General features: G+C 36.5%; 6 protein-coding genes across 8 annotated transcripts; 3 read left to right on the top strand and 3 right to left on the bottom strand.

Annotated features, from left to right (window-relative positions):
• LOC104708701 (metacaspase-9) lies at positions 326-1533 on the bottom strand. The gene has a single exon (XM_010425312.2). The coding sequence runs from the start codon at positions 1435-1437 to the stop codon at positions 460-462; it is 978 nt and encodes a 325-aa protein (XP_010423614.1). The 5' UTR covers positions 1438-1533; the 3' UTR covers positions 326-459.
• LOC104708703 (protein PHYTOCHROME KINASE SUBSTRATE 4-like) lies at positions 2561-3933 on the bottom strand. The gene has a single exon (XM_010425313.2). The coding sequence runs from the start codon at positions 3881-3883 to the stop codon at positions 2630-2632; it is 1254 nt and encodes a 417-aa protein (XP_010423615.1). The 5' UTR covers positions 3884-3933; the 3' UTR covers positions 2561-2629.
• Positions 5659-7187, top strand: LOC104708705 (alpha carbonic anhydrase 3). Its single transcript, XM_010425318.2, has 7 exons — positions 5659-5759; positions 5912-6135; positions 6222-6328; positions 6410-6512; positions 6617-6784; positions 6891-6944; positions 7037-7187. The coding sequence occupies exons 1-7, from the start codon at positions 5702-5704 to the stop codon at positions 7154-7156; spliced, it is 834 nt and encodes a 277-aa protein (XP_010423620.1). The 5' UTR covers positions 5659-5701; the 3' UTR covers positions 7157-7187.
• On the bottom strand, positions 6965-10126 carry LOC104708704 (probable calcium-binding protein CML50). 3 transcript variants are annotated; one of them, XM_010425315.2, is made up of 6 exons: positions 9230-10126; positions 8448-8494; positions 8154-8329; positions 8048-8066; positions 7579-7693; positions 6965-7081 (listed from the first exon to the last, which is right to left on the bottom strand). In XM_010425315.2, exons 1-5 carry the CDS (start codon positions 9957-9959, stop codon positions 7589-7591), a joined length of 1077 nt encoding a protein of 358 aa, XP_010423617.1. In that variant the 5' UTR covers positions 9960-10126; the 3' UTR covers positions 6965-7081; positions 7579-7588. The 3 variants fall into 3 exon arrangements, with proteins under 3 accessions (XP_010423617.1, XP_010423618.1, XP_010423616.1); XM_010425316.2 differs by lacking the exon at positions 6965-7081 and adding an exon at positions 7170-7188; XM_010425314.2 differs by lacking the exon at positions 6965-7081 and having other exon boundaries at positions 7432-7693; positions 9230-10125.
• LOC104708706 (probable sugar phosphate/phosphate translocator At5g04160) lies at positions 10433-12581 on the top strand. The gene is made up of 4 exons (XM_010425319.2): positions 10433-11066; positions 11534-11637; positions 11880-12108; positions 12202-12581. Exons 1-4 carry the CDS (start codon positions 10617-10619, stop codon positions 12346-12348), a joined length of 930 nt encoding a protein of 309 aa, XP_010423621.1. The 5' UTR covers positions 10433-10616; the 3' UTR covers positions 12349-12581.
• Positions 15313-16596, top strand: LOC104708707 (transcription factor bHLH101-like). The gene is made up of 3 exons (XM_010425320.2): positions 15313-15799; positions 15923-16279; positions 16383-16596. The coding sequence occupies exons 1-3, from the start codon at positions 15443-15445 to the stop codon at positions 16452-16454; spliced, it is 786 nt and encodes a 261-aa protein (XP_010423622.1). The 5' UTR covers positions 15313-15442; the 3' UTR covers positions 16455-16596.

Below are 16600 nucleotides of genomic sequence, written 5' to 3' on the forward strand. Positions count from 1 at the left end.
GGATTATGGATTCGCATGTGGATGTCCAATCTCATAAACTTCACGCTACAGATGTCCAGTCCTGAGTGTATTAGAACATGTGCATAATCCTAGCTTCTTAAAACAGTTAATGAAATGAAGCTTTACCTCTTGTGGAGAAACTGCTCAAGATACTTTCTACCAACAGTAGCAGAGAATTTGTGTTGTTTTTTGAACCCAAGATGTTGGTGGTACAAGCTCCAATACAACAGACTTGGTAACACAATTAGGACATTCTTTAGAAAAGCTTTAAACCTTTTTCTATAGCACCAAAAACAATAATTTAGCATGTTAATTAAGAGCCTGATAAATTAATTATCAACAACTTTTATTCGTCCTTTTTCTTTTTAAACCACAACAAGGCACAAGCCCAAACACAAACGTGATAAAACAAACGGCAACGGTTCAATTCATTAGCTTAATCCAATTGGTCGCAACAAATCAAAGTTGAGACAGGAACGTCGCGTCCGCGTTCTGGTCGCTGCAGTAGAGACAAGGGTGTTGATGAAACCCTAGTCTCTCAAGCACATCCCTAGCCATCATCACTAGTTGCTTGTTCTTCAAGGCACCTCCATTTTCCTTCAACACCGTCTGAATCGCGTGGCTGAACGCTCCGTACGCTTTCCCGTTGCCAACGCCGACGTCAGCAGACGTCTCATCCGCCTGACACCCGCTTAGCAGTATCCCAGAATCCACGTGTCTTTCACGGGCCGTCATAGTCTCCGAAAGATCCATTAGATCCATCGCCGGTAACCGGAATTTAAGGCCAGCATCGCCGCCAAATAGCTCAAGTAGGTGTGTCCCGATGTCGGAAGTTGAGATTCCGGTGAGAGAAATCAAGTGGTCAAGGACTGCCTTGAAGGGTAAGGCACGTGATGTTATAGTCTTATTAGTTGTCTCCATGGCCGGAGATATGTTGCTGAAGACAGAAAAGGGTCCGATCTGTTCTTTCTCCTTGTCGATGAGACCACCACTATGGCAAGAATCAGAGATCATGGTAAAGCTTGTTCCTTTAGGAAGTTGATTGACCAATTCTCTGAAATCAACATCTGTGATGAGATTGAAATCACAAGGAACAATGGCTTCGTCTTGTTTGAAAGGGTGAGCAGGTTTAACCGAAGGAATACGAGTTCCATGGCCACTGTAGTGGAACAACAAGACGTCTCCAATTCCGGGTTGAGCTTTATCCACCATCCTACGTAAAGCAGCCTTGATGTTGGCACCTGTCGGCTTCACTTTTGCTTCTGGCTCGTCAGTTAGCACCTCAATGTCCTCTTGTTTGAATCCGAAACGGGTCAGAAGAGTTTCTTTCATTGCTAAAACATCATTGATGCAACCGTGAAGCTCGTTCCTTGTGTTAGGGTAGTTGCAGCCGACGAGAACAGCTAGTCTTTTCTTGGCCATCCCTTGTGGATCCATTGAGTTTCTTGATTTGATCCCTGAAGGTTGTAAAGGGGAGTTAGGCAAAATGTTTTTTGAGGTGTTTTTGTGTGTGTGTGTGTTTAGTTTATCATGTGCAGTGTTGTGGTTTTGGAGCTAATGTGTATTTATGATTGAGGTTTCTTGTAGTGAGGGTCAAGTTACTTACACACTATATTAATATATATTTTTAATTTCACAGGTCTAGTTTGCTTTTAAGCTATGGAACATTTTCTAATGGCGTACTCTTGACTTTAGTATTAATATGCTTTCAAGCAAGAAACTATATCTTAAATCAGACTTTTTAGATAGACATAATTAAATCCTGAGTCATGGACTCTCATGGTCCCACCAGAAGTGTAATGGTGTTTAAAGTTTGTAATTGTAACCCTCAAGATTGAAGTTAAACAAAACCCAGGGATTATATATTATAGTTAATGATCAATTTTGGTTAACTTGGATATATACATAACTTCAAAAGTGAAGTCATTTTCTTAAAGATTTTGACCTAATCTATCTAGCTAATCTAAGGTAGGAGACGAGGGACATTTTTAATTCTGTGATATACGAACGTATATAACGTATACATTGTTGAAAAATAATGTCAATTTACCAAACGAAATTGTCTTATAATCCCATAGAACCGTCAATACCATAACGACTTCGTGCACGCAACGGCAAAGTATTTTTGAGACGAACCATTTATGATATTAGCACCATCTTCACATCATTTACGACTCTACAAGCCTAACTCATGACTTCCTTAGTTATACCCCAAAAAAGCATTCAAACATGTTCTAAAAATCTTCCAAAATCACCCAAAGTTTTTTCTTTTAAATCTACCAAATCACAAACTCTTTTTCTATATATTTTTGATATTAAAAAATCTCACAATTCCACTCAAAACTCTCAAAATCTAAAATTTCCTAAATTCCATAAAATCATCCAAAATCATTAATCTAATACACGTTAGTTTTGTCAATTAGTTTGGATTTCAATTCAGATTCTACCCCAGTTCTTGAAAAAAAAAACGTGATAAATTAGTGTCTTATTATACAGGACACATTGATTTTGCTTACCTCACAACAACACAATCTTTCATTACACAAGTATATTACCGAAACGAAACAAAAAACAGAGCAATTTTACAGGAGAAGCACCCAAAACACCACATAATTGGACTAAACCGGACCTAAACCAAGAACGAAGATTTGGTATCTAGCATATCTCGACTTGTCACGCATTGTTTAGAACTACCATTGTTGCACAACACCTTCCCCGTGACATCGTTCCGAACGGTAACGCTCTTAAGCGGTTGCACCAACCGCTGACCGCTGCTAACCATAACGGCTTTCTCATAACGACAGCTCAGCAACCCGGTTCTCTTCTTATCGCTACCGCTAAACTCCAGCGACGAAGACGACGACAAACCAATTCTGGAGAAGTTAGCCGCAACCGCCGTGGCTGGCTCCGCGGTCATAACGCTCCATGTAACACTTGCTTCACTCGGCTCGTATCCATACTCGGACATGGTCTCGTCTATCGAGTCTCGGGATGCAGGTTGGACCCACGGACGAGCTGCGGGTTGAGTAGAGAATCTCTCTATCTCGAAGAGATCGGAGCTAGCGTCGCTCGTGGCTTCCTCGTCTGTGGTGGTTCCCTTAGGACTAGTGGGATTCAGAACCGGTTTAATCGGATGCAAAGCCGGTTCAATTTGATTTAGAACCGGTTTATTCAGATTAAGAGCCGGTTTCTCTGATGATTGTGTAGTTTCCTTTAGAGTTGGGAAACTAAAATTACTAACTGGAGCTGTAGCTTCTCTGTTTGCGGTGTAATCGATGGACCTAGTCACAGTGTTTGAAGGGATCGTTAATCTTATTGGCTCAGGCGAAGATATCGTCTGATGATGATGAACGACTCGGTCAGAGACGGCTCGGTCAGAATCGGTTTTGGGCACTGCGATTCTTGGTTTGGATTCTTGGACTTGAACCGATTTAGAGCTAGAACAGGGACAAGCCCTGCGTCTAAAAAACCATCTGGGTCCTTTCTTGCTGCTTCCACGTCCATCTCGGTCCGATCCTTGGCGGTTTTTGTTAGAGAGCAAACCGGTTTGGCTGTTCCAGCTAGCTTCAGAGGATGCCGTGTGACCTACGGTACAAGAAGACACTTTTGCAGATGAAACCGAAGAGAATCTTGGACCACTAAGATTCCTCGTCTGGCATCTATCGTTGCTTCCGTTTTCGCTAAAGTAACTTCGAGCTTCGAAGATGCTTAGCTCAGTATCTTCATGCTCCTTTTGTCTTTGTTGTTGTTCGTTGTTGTTGTCTGGCTTGAGGTACGAGGAGAAGGAGACATCGATGTCGTTTGATCGATTCTGAAGAATCTTGATGTAAGGATCTAGAGCATCGCGTTTGGTCGCCACTACAGTTACAGTAGTTTGCGCCATTGAAGTATCTTTTTGGTTCTTTGTTTTTTTATAGACGTTGAAAAACCAGAGTTGCAAGTTAGTTCAGTGCTCTGGCTCAAGTCTCGCTCTTTGTGTATATATATATACGTGAGATTTGAGAGAGGTGTCATGAGTTAGTTATTATGTCTGAGAAAGTTCTATCTACCTCGTTTAAATGTCATGATGACGTTCTTACACATGTAAAAAAATTAGTGGCCTATACGGGTTTCCTTAACAAAATTTATAATGAATTTCAAATTATATTTTAAAGTTTGATTTTGTGGAACCCAACTATTACATTAAAAAATCCATACAAGAAATTTTAAGTCATCATCAACATATAATGGAATGGATTAGGATTTAGGGTTTTTGGTCTATCTTCATATACTTTTTCCAAAATCCAAGATTTTTGTGATGTGGTCTATAGTCTCTGTATGTATGTCCAAAGCAAGTTTTGAAGGTTTAGCGTTCGAATTTTGGTCCTAAAGACTTTCAAACAAACAGAAAAAAACCCATTTTTCTTTATGATTTGGTAATTCGAATTGAGTGCGCTATCTTCTGAAATGATATCATATATTGTTTTCTAGGTTAATTACTTATAATTTCGAAAGGTAATAAACTTTACAGAAGAACCTTGACTTCTATGATTTACATTGTGATCTTGACTTGTATGATTATTAATCAAAGAGCGTTCATGTTTGGACAAACAATTCAGAATTTCCTAATTATAAAAAGGAAATTTGAGTTGTGTCTATCAAAAATAATCCACATCAATAGAAAAAACCCGACCCAACAAAATAGGCTAACCAGTATCCAAGTCGTAATCTCAAAGATGAGAAGAAACATAAAGTTTTGTTGCACCCTATCTCCAAATCTGGTAACGTGATGGTTTCCCTAGGCCATAGTCGGACCATGTGGCTTCTCCATTATTATGTTCTTCTTTTACGATGCTTTTAAGCAATAAGACAAAGATAACTCAAAAGAAGGTGACAAATCTTAATAGTGATTACTTCCTATTCGACAAGAGACAGATCAAAAGAGAGGATAAGAAATCATCATTGTAATAATATTGGGTCCATATTCTATTACAATGCATGCTATTTTGACATTTAACGGACAAATGCTCCGAACATGATTATATAGGGTTCATACTTCATAGGCTGTCAATTGTGTGGTGTTTTCTACTTTTTACTTCATCATTTTTAATGTAAGAACTTATTTATTTGGTATACTCTATATAGAGCAAATACTTAATGTATGAAGTCTGAAACATTAATTTGGCCTATCCGATCTATTAGTGTATCACATTCATGTTAAAAATTTGGGTGCCTACTTGTTTTCGCAGCCTACTAGGGTTTTAGGTTATATATATATATATATATATATATATATATATATGAATACCCTAAATTGACATAAGTTCGTTGACAAAAGAAAGTGAACATAATTGGTGTCTCACAAATTGTAGAGCTTTACTATCTGAAGCTGTTTTATAAAAAAGAAAATGGAGTATACAAAGTTTGGCTTAAAATTAGACCTCATTGCTAAATAATAGGCATCTTCAAGAGGTAATAGAGTCATAACCCAATATAACCATTAAAAAGTTTCTTAAATAGACTATCACATATTAAAATAGAATATAGAGTTAAAAATTAACAAAAAAATTTCAACCTTAGAACTATTGAGATTTTTAGACAGACTCCTAAATTTGCCTAATTTTTTTTTTTTTTATATAAGACATCAATAAATTGACGAATGTAGAATACCATTATCCTTTCTGTGAGAAGAAGAAAAAAAAAATTAAGAAAAAAACAAAAGATGAAAACCATTATCCTTTTTGTAACATTTCTTGCTCTTTCTTCTTCATCTCTAGCAGGTAAAATCTCAATTTTTGTTCTCTCCTTGAACATTATCATATGTTACCATTGTGATTCCTACGAATTGATTAAGCACAAGATATATAGAACATTAACGCAACGTATGATTTGAGAAGTATATTTGACACTTGTTCTCCCTGATCTTTACCAGATGATTCAGATACTGAATTTCATTACAAACCCGGTGAGATAGCCGATCCCTCAAAATGGTGCGATATGAAGCCTGAATGGAAAATTTGCGGGACGGGGAAGAGGCAATCACCAATCGATCTTACTCCAAAAATAGCACGCATTGTTCACAATTCCACAGAGATTCTTCAGACATATTACAAACCAGTAGAGGCTATTCTTAAGAACCGTGGATTCGACATGAAGGTAAATTATTCGAGCCAATAAAAAAAAACCTAATATATAGATTTTCTATCAATATTAGTCCGCAAGATTGATATGTTGCACGTCAGGTTAAATGGCAAGAGGACGCAGGGAAGATCGTGATCAATAAAACCGACTATAAATTGATTCAAAGCCACTGGCACGCACCTTCAGAGCATTTTCTCAATGGAGAGAGGTAAGGGAAAACAAAACAAAACATTGACATCATTTCTAATATATAGGAGCTAATACATATCAAACCTAAATTTGGTTCTAGATTTGCCATGGAACTTCACATGGTACACAAAAGTGCAGAAGGACACTTAGCAGTTATTGGAGTTCTCTTCAGAGAAGGCGAACCAAATGCTTTCATTTCACGGGTAATTTTTTTTTACCGCGATTGTGTTTAGGATACCGTTAATTATATCCTTTTCAAGAAACTCTCTACTTATTTGTTTGCTCTATCTTCTAACAATTTCGGTAGATAATGGACAAGATCAACAAGATTGCTGACGCACAAGATGGAGAGATCAGCATTGGAAAGATAGATCCAAGAGAATTTGGATGGGATCTTACAAAATTTTATGAATATAGTGGTTCGCTCACGACTCCTCCTTGCACGGAAGATGTCATGTGGACCATCATCAGCAAGGTAACAATAATTCTAGCAAAACTTAAAAACCAAATTGTAACTGAATTCAAGAATCCAGAATCTATAAAAACCCGACTCAAATCTGATTCCCTGTTCAATAATGCAGGTGGGGACTGTTTCGCGTCAGCAAATTGATTTATTGACCGATGCTCGTCGCGGTGTAAGAACTATACGAGACTCTCACATAAACATTTACCAAGAACACATTTGAATTTCTGCTTTTTTAATCAAACATGTTTTGTTGATAACTAGGGTTATGAGAAGAACGCAAGACCGGCTCAACCCCTTCACGCACGTCTGGTTTATTTAAATGAGCAGTCCAGTCCAAGTCCAAGTCCAAAAATACAAATACCACGAGTTAATCCTTACTGAGACTGTCTTATAGGACAAGGCAACTCCGAGCCCTAATTTTCATTCAAAGAAAATTCGAAAAAGAATTTTGAAGATGTAAATTGGGGTGGCCATAACTGATTTTTTTTTTAATTATTCTTTTTATTAAAATTCAAAACTATGCAATATTCTATATGCATAAAGTTTTCTTCCAATAAACAAGATGTAATATATCCAACCATAATGTGTTGTTTGATTAACAATAGCTTTCTGTATTTTTTTATATCCAACCATAATATATATCCAACCATAATGTATCCAACCATAATAACAAGATGTATTTTTTTATAAACTTTTAAGTTCAACTAAACCGAAAAAGCTTTCTGTAGTTCCATTAACAATAGCATTCACACAACAAAGAACATACAAAGAAAACTCAAGATGAGCAAACAGGTTGAGGTTACCGTAAAAAACTTATGCGATGAGGAAGGGGAGGACGGTAAGCATGAAGGTTTCATAGGTGAAAGTAGCTGAGCCTGAGTACGCTGTGTCCTTCTCCTTGAACTTCTCTGTCAGCCCCTGCAGTTTCCATCATATTATAGATCAGTTTACTAACTTCTAAATACGACACTTGGATCACCAAACCACATTGTAAGAAGAACCGACTATTAACTGTTGCGGTCTCAGATGCAATCAGTAGTGAAAGGCAAACTCATTGCTGTTCTGACCCCTACTCTCACCACATTTGAGAATATTAACAAACTTAGCATAATGTAAATTATGGAGTTAGATATTCGGGTTGAGAGACAAGTTTGACTTTAACTCTTCCTAAGAGTAATTCCTGTAACTAATAAGGTTTCAGTTTCATTGTCCTAGGCACACTTATCTAGGAGCTGTATGAGAGAGCAACAGAGTAAATGAGAGCGAGCGTACCTTAACAGTGAGACAGCACCTGCATCAAGGCAAAACATATACCGTTAACAAATGAGCAATGATCACAGCAAGAAGAAGAAAAGAGAGTACGGAAAGAATAACGTACTCAATGAAGTTGTCATATTCGATGGCCCTGTTCTTTCCTCCGCTTTTGTCAAACTTGGAAACCAGCAGATCCAAAATCACAGGAGGAACCGAAAACCCAAGGCTCAAAAGCGCGTCTCTCAGCTCATTTACATCTATTCTGCCGCTCCTATCCTTGTCCGACCTCTCAAAAATGGACTGAACCATTCACAAAACAAACCACATGAGTGAACTTCCAAACAATGTTGCTATGCTATATCACTAGCACAAACCCAATAAAGATTCATGAAACCATTGAAAACATTTAAAAACTCACCCTCCAGTTCTGAAGACTGTAGAAAAGTGCAGTAAACTCCTTAGGTCCTACAACATGAACACTTCTCAAGTCAGTACAGGACACCAATTCAAAAACCAGGCTAGCAAGAGAAATGAATGCAACTAGAATGATAATTTATAAATTCAACTAGCACTAAAATAATGAAACCAAGAGATTCAACAAGATGATATAGAGACAGTGGGGTAGCACGTTATTCATGGAAAAGTCCACAAATATTGTTAAAATTACCAACATGGTCATACAAAAACATTGACAAAGTATGAATCTTTTGAGTTTTGCATCTAAGACACAGATGGACATGATAACGTAAATGAACAAGAATCAGAGAGATGTATAACTTCAGAAACTAACAACACTCCTTGTTTGTCGAATCAAAATCAAAAGCATATAGAAGAAAGCTCACCAATTTTCATGACATTGCTGTTGGNCCAACTCAAAACCAGACAAATGAATGATTATTTATAGAATGATTATATATAAATTCAACTAGAACTAAAATAATGAAACCAAGAGATTCAACAAAATGATAGAGAGACAGTGGGGTAGCACGTTATTCATGGAAAAGTCCACAAATATTGTTAAAATTACCAACATGGTCATACAAAAACATTGACAAAGTATGAATCTTTTGAGTTCTGCATCCAAGACAGAGATGGACATGATAACGTTACTGAACAAGAATCATAGAGATGGATAACTTGGAGAAACTAACAACAACACTCCTAGTGGAATCAATCAAAAGCATATAGAAGAAAGCTCACCAATTTTCATGACATTGCTGTTGGTGAAAAGATACATAAGAAGATGAACAGTTCTCATACTGAACCTCTGCTGATAAGAAGAGAGAGCTCCTTGAAGCTCCTTATCATCAATGAAGCCACTACCATCTTGATCCGCAGCTTGAAAGCAAGCCACTATATTCGGATCCGTTCCCGGAGCAAAACCTGACGGAATCAGAGAAGCAAAAGGACTTCCATAAGATGCTTGAGGAGGATAACCTCCGTACCCGCCGCCATATCCAGACGACGCTGGACGAGGTTGACCACCGTAACCACCGTATTCAGAAGGCTGTGGAGTAGCTCCGTATCCTCCGCCGTGACCGGACGGCGGCGAAGGACGAGGACCAGCACCGTAACTCCCGTAATCCGAAGGTCCAGGCGATGGATAAGCTCCGTAATCTCCGTAAGGTTTCTCCTTTGGCGGCTTGTTGTATTCTCCAGGAGAAGGCGCGTACGGAGCTGAAGGAGGCGGTGCTCCGTACGACGAAGACTGAGGCTTCGGAGATCCGTAAGGAGGCGCGGAAGAGGACGACGGTGGTTTCGGTGCTCCGTAAGGAACTGCGTAAGGAGCTGAGGAGGTGGTCGATGATCCGTAAGGAGGATTGTTTCCGGTAGATGAGTAAGGTGGCTGAGGTGGCGGTGGTTGATTTCCTCCACCACCGCCGCCATAACCGTAACCGTAACCTTGACTCGTCGGAGGGTACCCTGACATCGTCGCTTTTACAATTAAGAAAAGGAAACAAAAAAATCGAAACTTTAGAAGAGATCTTAATAAAGTTTTGAGTTTTTCTTTTTGTCAATGAATGTGATTTAAGTTGACCTCATCATCATCAAAGCTGTGTGTGTTGTTAAAAGGACACTCTTGAGAATTTTGTCTCTGGTTTCAAACTATTTACAAACAATGCCATTTGCAAAGTGGATCTACTAAGTCTAACCGACACTACAAATTAGACTGTTCGGTTTTGGAATAATCAGATTTCATAAAAACATCTGAAATAAAACCAAATCTATGTAGTTCAGTAATACCAAAATTGTGTTTTTCTTTTTTGATAAATACAAATATGGGATTTGATAATATCTTCTTGAAATAATTAACAAACAAATTATACGTTACTACAGAAGTAAAACAAGGGTTAACAAGACACACATTAATAAGAGAAAAAGGTTTGATTTTTATTTCTCATCTAAAGCTTATTTGCCGTTCCCATGCTAAAAGCAAGGACCTGACTTCTCTCGTTTTGTTTCTCTCTCTCTCTCTCTCTCGTTCTTTCTTTCTTCTCTCATTCTTTCAATCGAAATCTCGATCTGGACGACGAAGAGGAAGAAGAAGACGAAGAAGAAGAAACCACCAGATCAGAAAAAAAAAACAATGTCTTCGTCGTCGAAGAAACAAACCCTTTTCATATCGACACTAATCATATCATGGTACTCATCAAACATTGGTGTTCTTCTCCTCAACAAGTTCCTCCTCTCCAATTACGGATTCAAATTCCCGATTTTTCTCACAATGTGTCACATGTCCGCTTGCGCTATCCTTAGCTACATATCAATCGTTTTCCTAAAGCTTGTTCCTCTCCAACACCTCAAATCTCGATCTCAGTTCCTCAAGGTTGCTACGCTAAGCATCGTCTTTTGTGCTTCTGTCGTCGGTGGTAATATCTCGCTTCGTTACCTTCCTGTCTCTTTTAATCAAGCCGTCGGTGCTACGACGCCGTTTTTCACCGCTCTGTTCGCTTATCTTATGACCTTCAAGAGAGAAGCTTGGGTTACTTATGGTGCTCTTGTTCCCGTCGTGGCCGGTGTTGTCATCGCCAGTGGGGTAATCACAATTCTTTCTTCTTCCTCTGTTTTCAGTTCTGTTAACAATCCCTTATATGGAAAAATTTGGGCTTTCCTAGATTTGAAATTCATGATTTTTTGGAGGATCTGATTTGGATGTTAGATGACTGATTCGTAGTTAGATGTTCATATGTTGGTGTGAAAGACCTAAACTTGGACAAAAGGTGTAAACTTTGAAATCAGGGCAAATTTGAGTGTTGAGTAATCTAAAAAGCTTTAGCCTTTTTTTGTTTTGTTTATGGTCTAATCATCAGGTGTAGAATTTTTGGTAGAACATCATATTGGGATCTAACCTTCCTTAATTCGCCTGCAAGGTGATATCTTTATAAGCTTAATCAAGTGGTTGGTTATATCCTTTGTGCAGAGACGATCTTGGTGTTATTATTAATTTTGTGTGTGTTTGTATGAATTATGATGTTGATCTAAAGCACCAGTTTTGTTTTGTAGGGTGAGCCAGGATTTCACTGGTTTGGGTTCATTATGTGCATTAGTGCTACGGCGGCAAGAGCCTTTAAATCTGTTCTTCAAGGCATTCTACTTTCTTCTGAGGGGTAAATAATATATCACGCCTTCATTTATCTTTAGATTCTGCAAAGCAATTAAGAGGATCAAATCAGGAAACTTTTGTTACCTAATTAAGAAATCTCAGAAATGGTTGGGTTCTTAGGTAGAATGTTGCAATACATTATTATCAGGTTAAGATTTTAACGAATAGAACTAAATTGTTACCACAAACCCCAACATTTATATATGATCTCTCTGTTGTTCCTCTTCTTCTTTTTTTCTCCTGCAGGGAAAAGTTGAACTCGATGAATCTGATGTTGTATATGTCTCCAATAGCTGTCATTGCTCTTCTTCCTGTCACGCTAGTTATGGAACCAGACGTGATCAGCTTGACCTTGACACTTGCAAAACAACATCAGTACATGTGGATACTTCTTCTAGTCAACTCTGTGATGGCTTATTCAGCCAATTTGTTGAACTTTTTGGTTACCAAACACACAAGCGCCCTCACCCTCCAGGTACACCTATTTGCTTCCCTCTCTACTTCCTTTTAGAGCTCGATCTTAGAGATAACAAGACTAACAATGTTGATTGTTTTCCGCATTCTGCAGGTTCTTGGAAATGCTAAAGGAGCAGTTGCAGTGGTGATTTCGATCTTGATCTTTCAAAACCCGGTTACGGTTATGGGGATTGGCGGGTATTCCATAACCGTCCTTGGGGTGGTTGCTTATGGAGAGACAAAACGCAGATTTAGATGAACTTTCAGATATCCATCGAAGACACAACATAGCTTCTCTATGTTTGTTTCTTCTTTTGTTCAGCACTCCTCATTACTCATAATTAGGACCTGAAGTTTTTGGGGATATTAAGAGATGAGAATTTCTTAGTAGTGATTTTTTGTAACTATCATATACGCAACTTTATTATGTAGTAATATGTATTGGACTATGTTAGATTGATCCCATGGTGAGAGATATCATTTTTTTTTTTTTTTGGTGTTTACGACTAAGGATGAGATGCAATTTTGGTTATTAAACTTTATTATTTAACAACCAAGTGTATTATTTCTCAAACAATTACGTTTCTTTGCTTAACCCAAACTAAAATTGTTTTTGTTGTTTTGCGTTTTTTTCTCTCTATCTTTTTTTTTTTTGTCACCAAAAAGAAAACCTAATTTATTAAATAGAATATTGTATAGATTGTGAACACACAAAAGACATGATATTTATGTTATGTTTGCACTATTTTTGGTTAAAAACTGCAAAAAGGTTGTTTTCTTTGTTAAACAAAAAAGAATTGGTATAATACAGTATAGTAACATAAACGTAAAAAGATAATGTATATGCTTAAGAAAACATTGCTAATCAAAATCTAAAATGTATTATCTCATGACGATTGGTAAAGAAGCTTCCAAACAGCTTTTTTATATCACTATGGTTGAAAAATAAATGGCCGGCTTACCAACAATCGCAGTGTCGATTTACTTACTTCTACGCATATAGTAATGAATATATAGGAGAATATGTTTTACTGGCTTGTCGCCGACGTGCAAACCATAATCAAGTTATTATTAACCTTCTTTGTCTTCTGCTATATATGTACTCTATTGTTGTCTAGAGGGGAAGGATGATCTTTATAACTAGTTTTTAATAACTTTCTTCTAAGAAAAGAATCATCAATGATTAGCAAAGTGGAGAAGATTATTATTATTATTTTTTTTTTTGCAATTTTCTTATGTTCTTGTATATTTATATAAGGAATTATATTGAATAAAATAATATATTTTACTTTTGGAAACATTAGTAATTATTAAAATGTCAACGTAGGAGAGACCTTATTAAGTCAAGCCTTTATATGCTACCAATAATTGTTTCTATTTAAAATACAACTGTATGGGATCGGAGGTTTTAATGGTTTTTATGTTGAAAATATTAGGGTTGTAGTAAAAACTTATCTAAAAATGATTAATCTTTGTTTGCAATGCGATTTTTTTTTCCATTGCACATATCAGAATTAAATTTTGTATAGTATTTTAGTGATATATTTCAATGAAAAGATTGAAATTAAAACTTCTCAATCAAATTAAGCGTGTAATTTATGGATAAATAAAAGAAAATTTGATACTAAGCATGGAATTAGATGAAGTTTAAAAGATAACATTTTTATAGCCTCTTCTGTCCTCATAATTTATTAGCTAAATTTCCATTATGATTTAAAAAATACATATGACAAATTATGAAAAGACGTAAGCTTATTTATACAAGTGTGATATGGTTGTTAATAAAGGTTATACATACAATCAAATATATAAATTTCCCCTAATATATTAGAGAGAAATGAATAAAGAAATCACAACTCAACTAGTATAATTTAAAGTGTTTTCTTTTAGTTAGTCTTTTCCTTAGTTCTTTATGTATATAAAGTTCAACATTTTCTTGAGTGTTTTGCATATTTTTAGGAATTGAAGAAGTTAAGATATGAAAACGTTTCCTCATTTTTGGTTACTTTATGGAACACAATTAGTTATTAATATGTCAACGTAGGCGAGACCTTCCTTAGGTAAAGCCTACATGCTTAAAAAAATAAATTTATATTTTAAAGGCAAGTTACTGCATATTGTTTTAGGGTCTTAATTTAATTGTTTTTTTAAATATATATACACATTTTAAGGTTACAAATTAATACAAGAAGAAGAACTCAAAAGTATTTTGGAAGATAAAAGTTAAGACTGTCTAGGGATTTTGGCAGAACGAACCCCAAAAAAAAACTTTAATTAACTGTTAACTGTTAAGTGTTGTATACTTGTATAAAAAATAAATAATAATAATAGTAAAAATGATGATGTGTACATGGAAGATGTGGTTCTTCGGTTCGACCCTGCGGCTGACACGTGACGTTGACCAAAGGGCGTGTGCGTTTTTTACCCTCTCTTCCTCCTTATTTTCTACTCGTTTGATATTTACAAAAATATGACAAGATTAATATGAAGGGGATCTACTGTTTTAAAAGATGATGTATATCCAAAAAAGTTCGAAAACGAACCACCTCAAATACACACTCGCATGACGGTTCGTTTGAATCATTGTCTATTTTATTTGGATGCGTGATAAATTACTAAACACTTTGAACCAAAAAAAAAAAAAAAAGATAAATTACTAAACACCATGCAGACAATTTCAGGTGGGAAATCAACAACACTTTAATAAGTTAAAATAAAACATCGAAGAGATCTAGAAGAAATCTCATATATATGATGTATGCATACATGTAAGAATTAACTTGGTGATAGTGAGAGGATTAAAACCAGATACCCTCACTAAACTGCGTTCACATTCAAAATATAACTAATTAAAAAAAGAAGAAGATGGATGTGTATTAATTAAGGGTAGTACATACTTTTGTACAATATACGCTATTACTTAAAAAGAAGGCTAACCTAACTTATGTATAATGAACATTACGTTTTGGAATAGTATAATATAATCTATAAATGTCCATAAGTTAAAGCTTTGAAGTAAACCTCGATCATCGAGTTATTTAAGTACTATTTTGAGAGGAATATGAAATAGATAATGTTGTACGAAAAGCTCGTGCCGTACTCGTCCCAGCACGAGACTGCGTGTGGAGTGTAAAAATGCTTAAAGAAACTTCCACTAATCATGGAGCTATAAATACTAACTACTTGGGGACACAACTAGAGCATCAACTACATTGATATAGATTCCATCATCTCAAATTCGGTCTTATCATCTTCCTCATCCTCCTCCTCATCCTTTATCTTCACCATCAAATTAAACTCTCTCTTTCTCTTTCATCTACTCTCTCTTAACTTCTGTAAGAGGACAAAGAAAAATGTGTGCCTTAACACCAATATTTCCAAGTAAGCAGCAAGCATGGTACTCTCCTTCAACAATGGAGTATCCATGGCTGCAGTCTGAAGTTGATTCCTTCGCTCCTACTCTCCAATATCTTCCTTCTATCCTTTATCCTTCTTTCACCCAATCAGATGAATCCAAGAACTATAACATCAATACGAGTCTTAGTCACAGCAATGGTACTAATACTATCAGTAACAATGATCAAGAAGAAGATAAAGGAACAGTTTTGGAGAAGAAACTTAATCACAACGCAAACGAACGAGGCCGCCGTAGAAAGCTTAACGCCTTGTACTCTTCACTTCGTGACCTCTTGCCTCCGGCTGATCAAAAGGTTTGTGCTTTAAAACTGTTTTTTTCTTTTTCTTTTTGTAACATCTAAATAAACGGATCAAGGTTAGGTTATGTAATCTTGAAATGGATACTAAAGAAACCCTTTTGACCTGCGATTATACAGAGGAAGCTGAGCATTCCAATGACGGTAGCGAGAGTGGTGAAGTACATACCAGAGCAGAAGCATGAACTTCAACGTTTGTCTCGGAGAAAAGAAGAGCTTTTGAAGAGAATCTCGAGAAAAACTAACCAAGAACGGCTCAGAAACAAAGCAATGATGGACTCAATAGATTCTTCTTCCTCCCAACAGATATCAGCAAACTGGCTCACTGACACAGAGATTGCTGTCCAGATTGCTACATCGAAATATACATCTATCTCTGACATGTTGCTTACGTTAGAAGAAAACGGGCTTAATGTCATAAGCGTCTCTTCTTCAGTTTCTTCCACCGCAAGGATATTTTACACTCTGCATCTTCAGGTGCTTTGTCTGAAAACATAAATAAAAAGTGGTCTTCGTACTTGAAACTCATATAGTTAAAGAATCTAAAATCGTGTTTTTTTTCTTCTTCTTCTTTGTGCAGATGATAGGAGATTGCAAAGTGAGACTGGAGGAACTCATTAATGGTATGCTCTTGGGATTACGCCAATCATAATGAGAGATGAAGATTTTCAAAGAGAGAATCATATCTTTGTTAGTTAATGTTAGACGACTTTCTCAGAATTTAATATTGTATCCTTCTAGTAGTTCTGTAACATTTTCTTTTTCTTCTTAAAAATGATTATTCAACTCGGAAACCTT

Source organism: Camelina sativa, chromosome 8 (assembly GCF_000633955.1).
Source record: "Camelina sativa cultivar DH55 chromosome 8, Cs, whole genome shotgun sequence".
NCBI classification, from domain to species: Eukaryota; Viridiplantae; Streptophyta; class Magnoliopsida; order Brassicales; family Brassicaceae; genus Camelina; species Camelina sativa.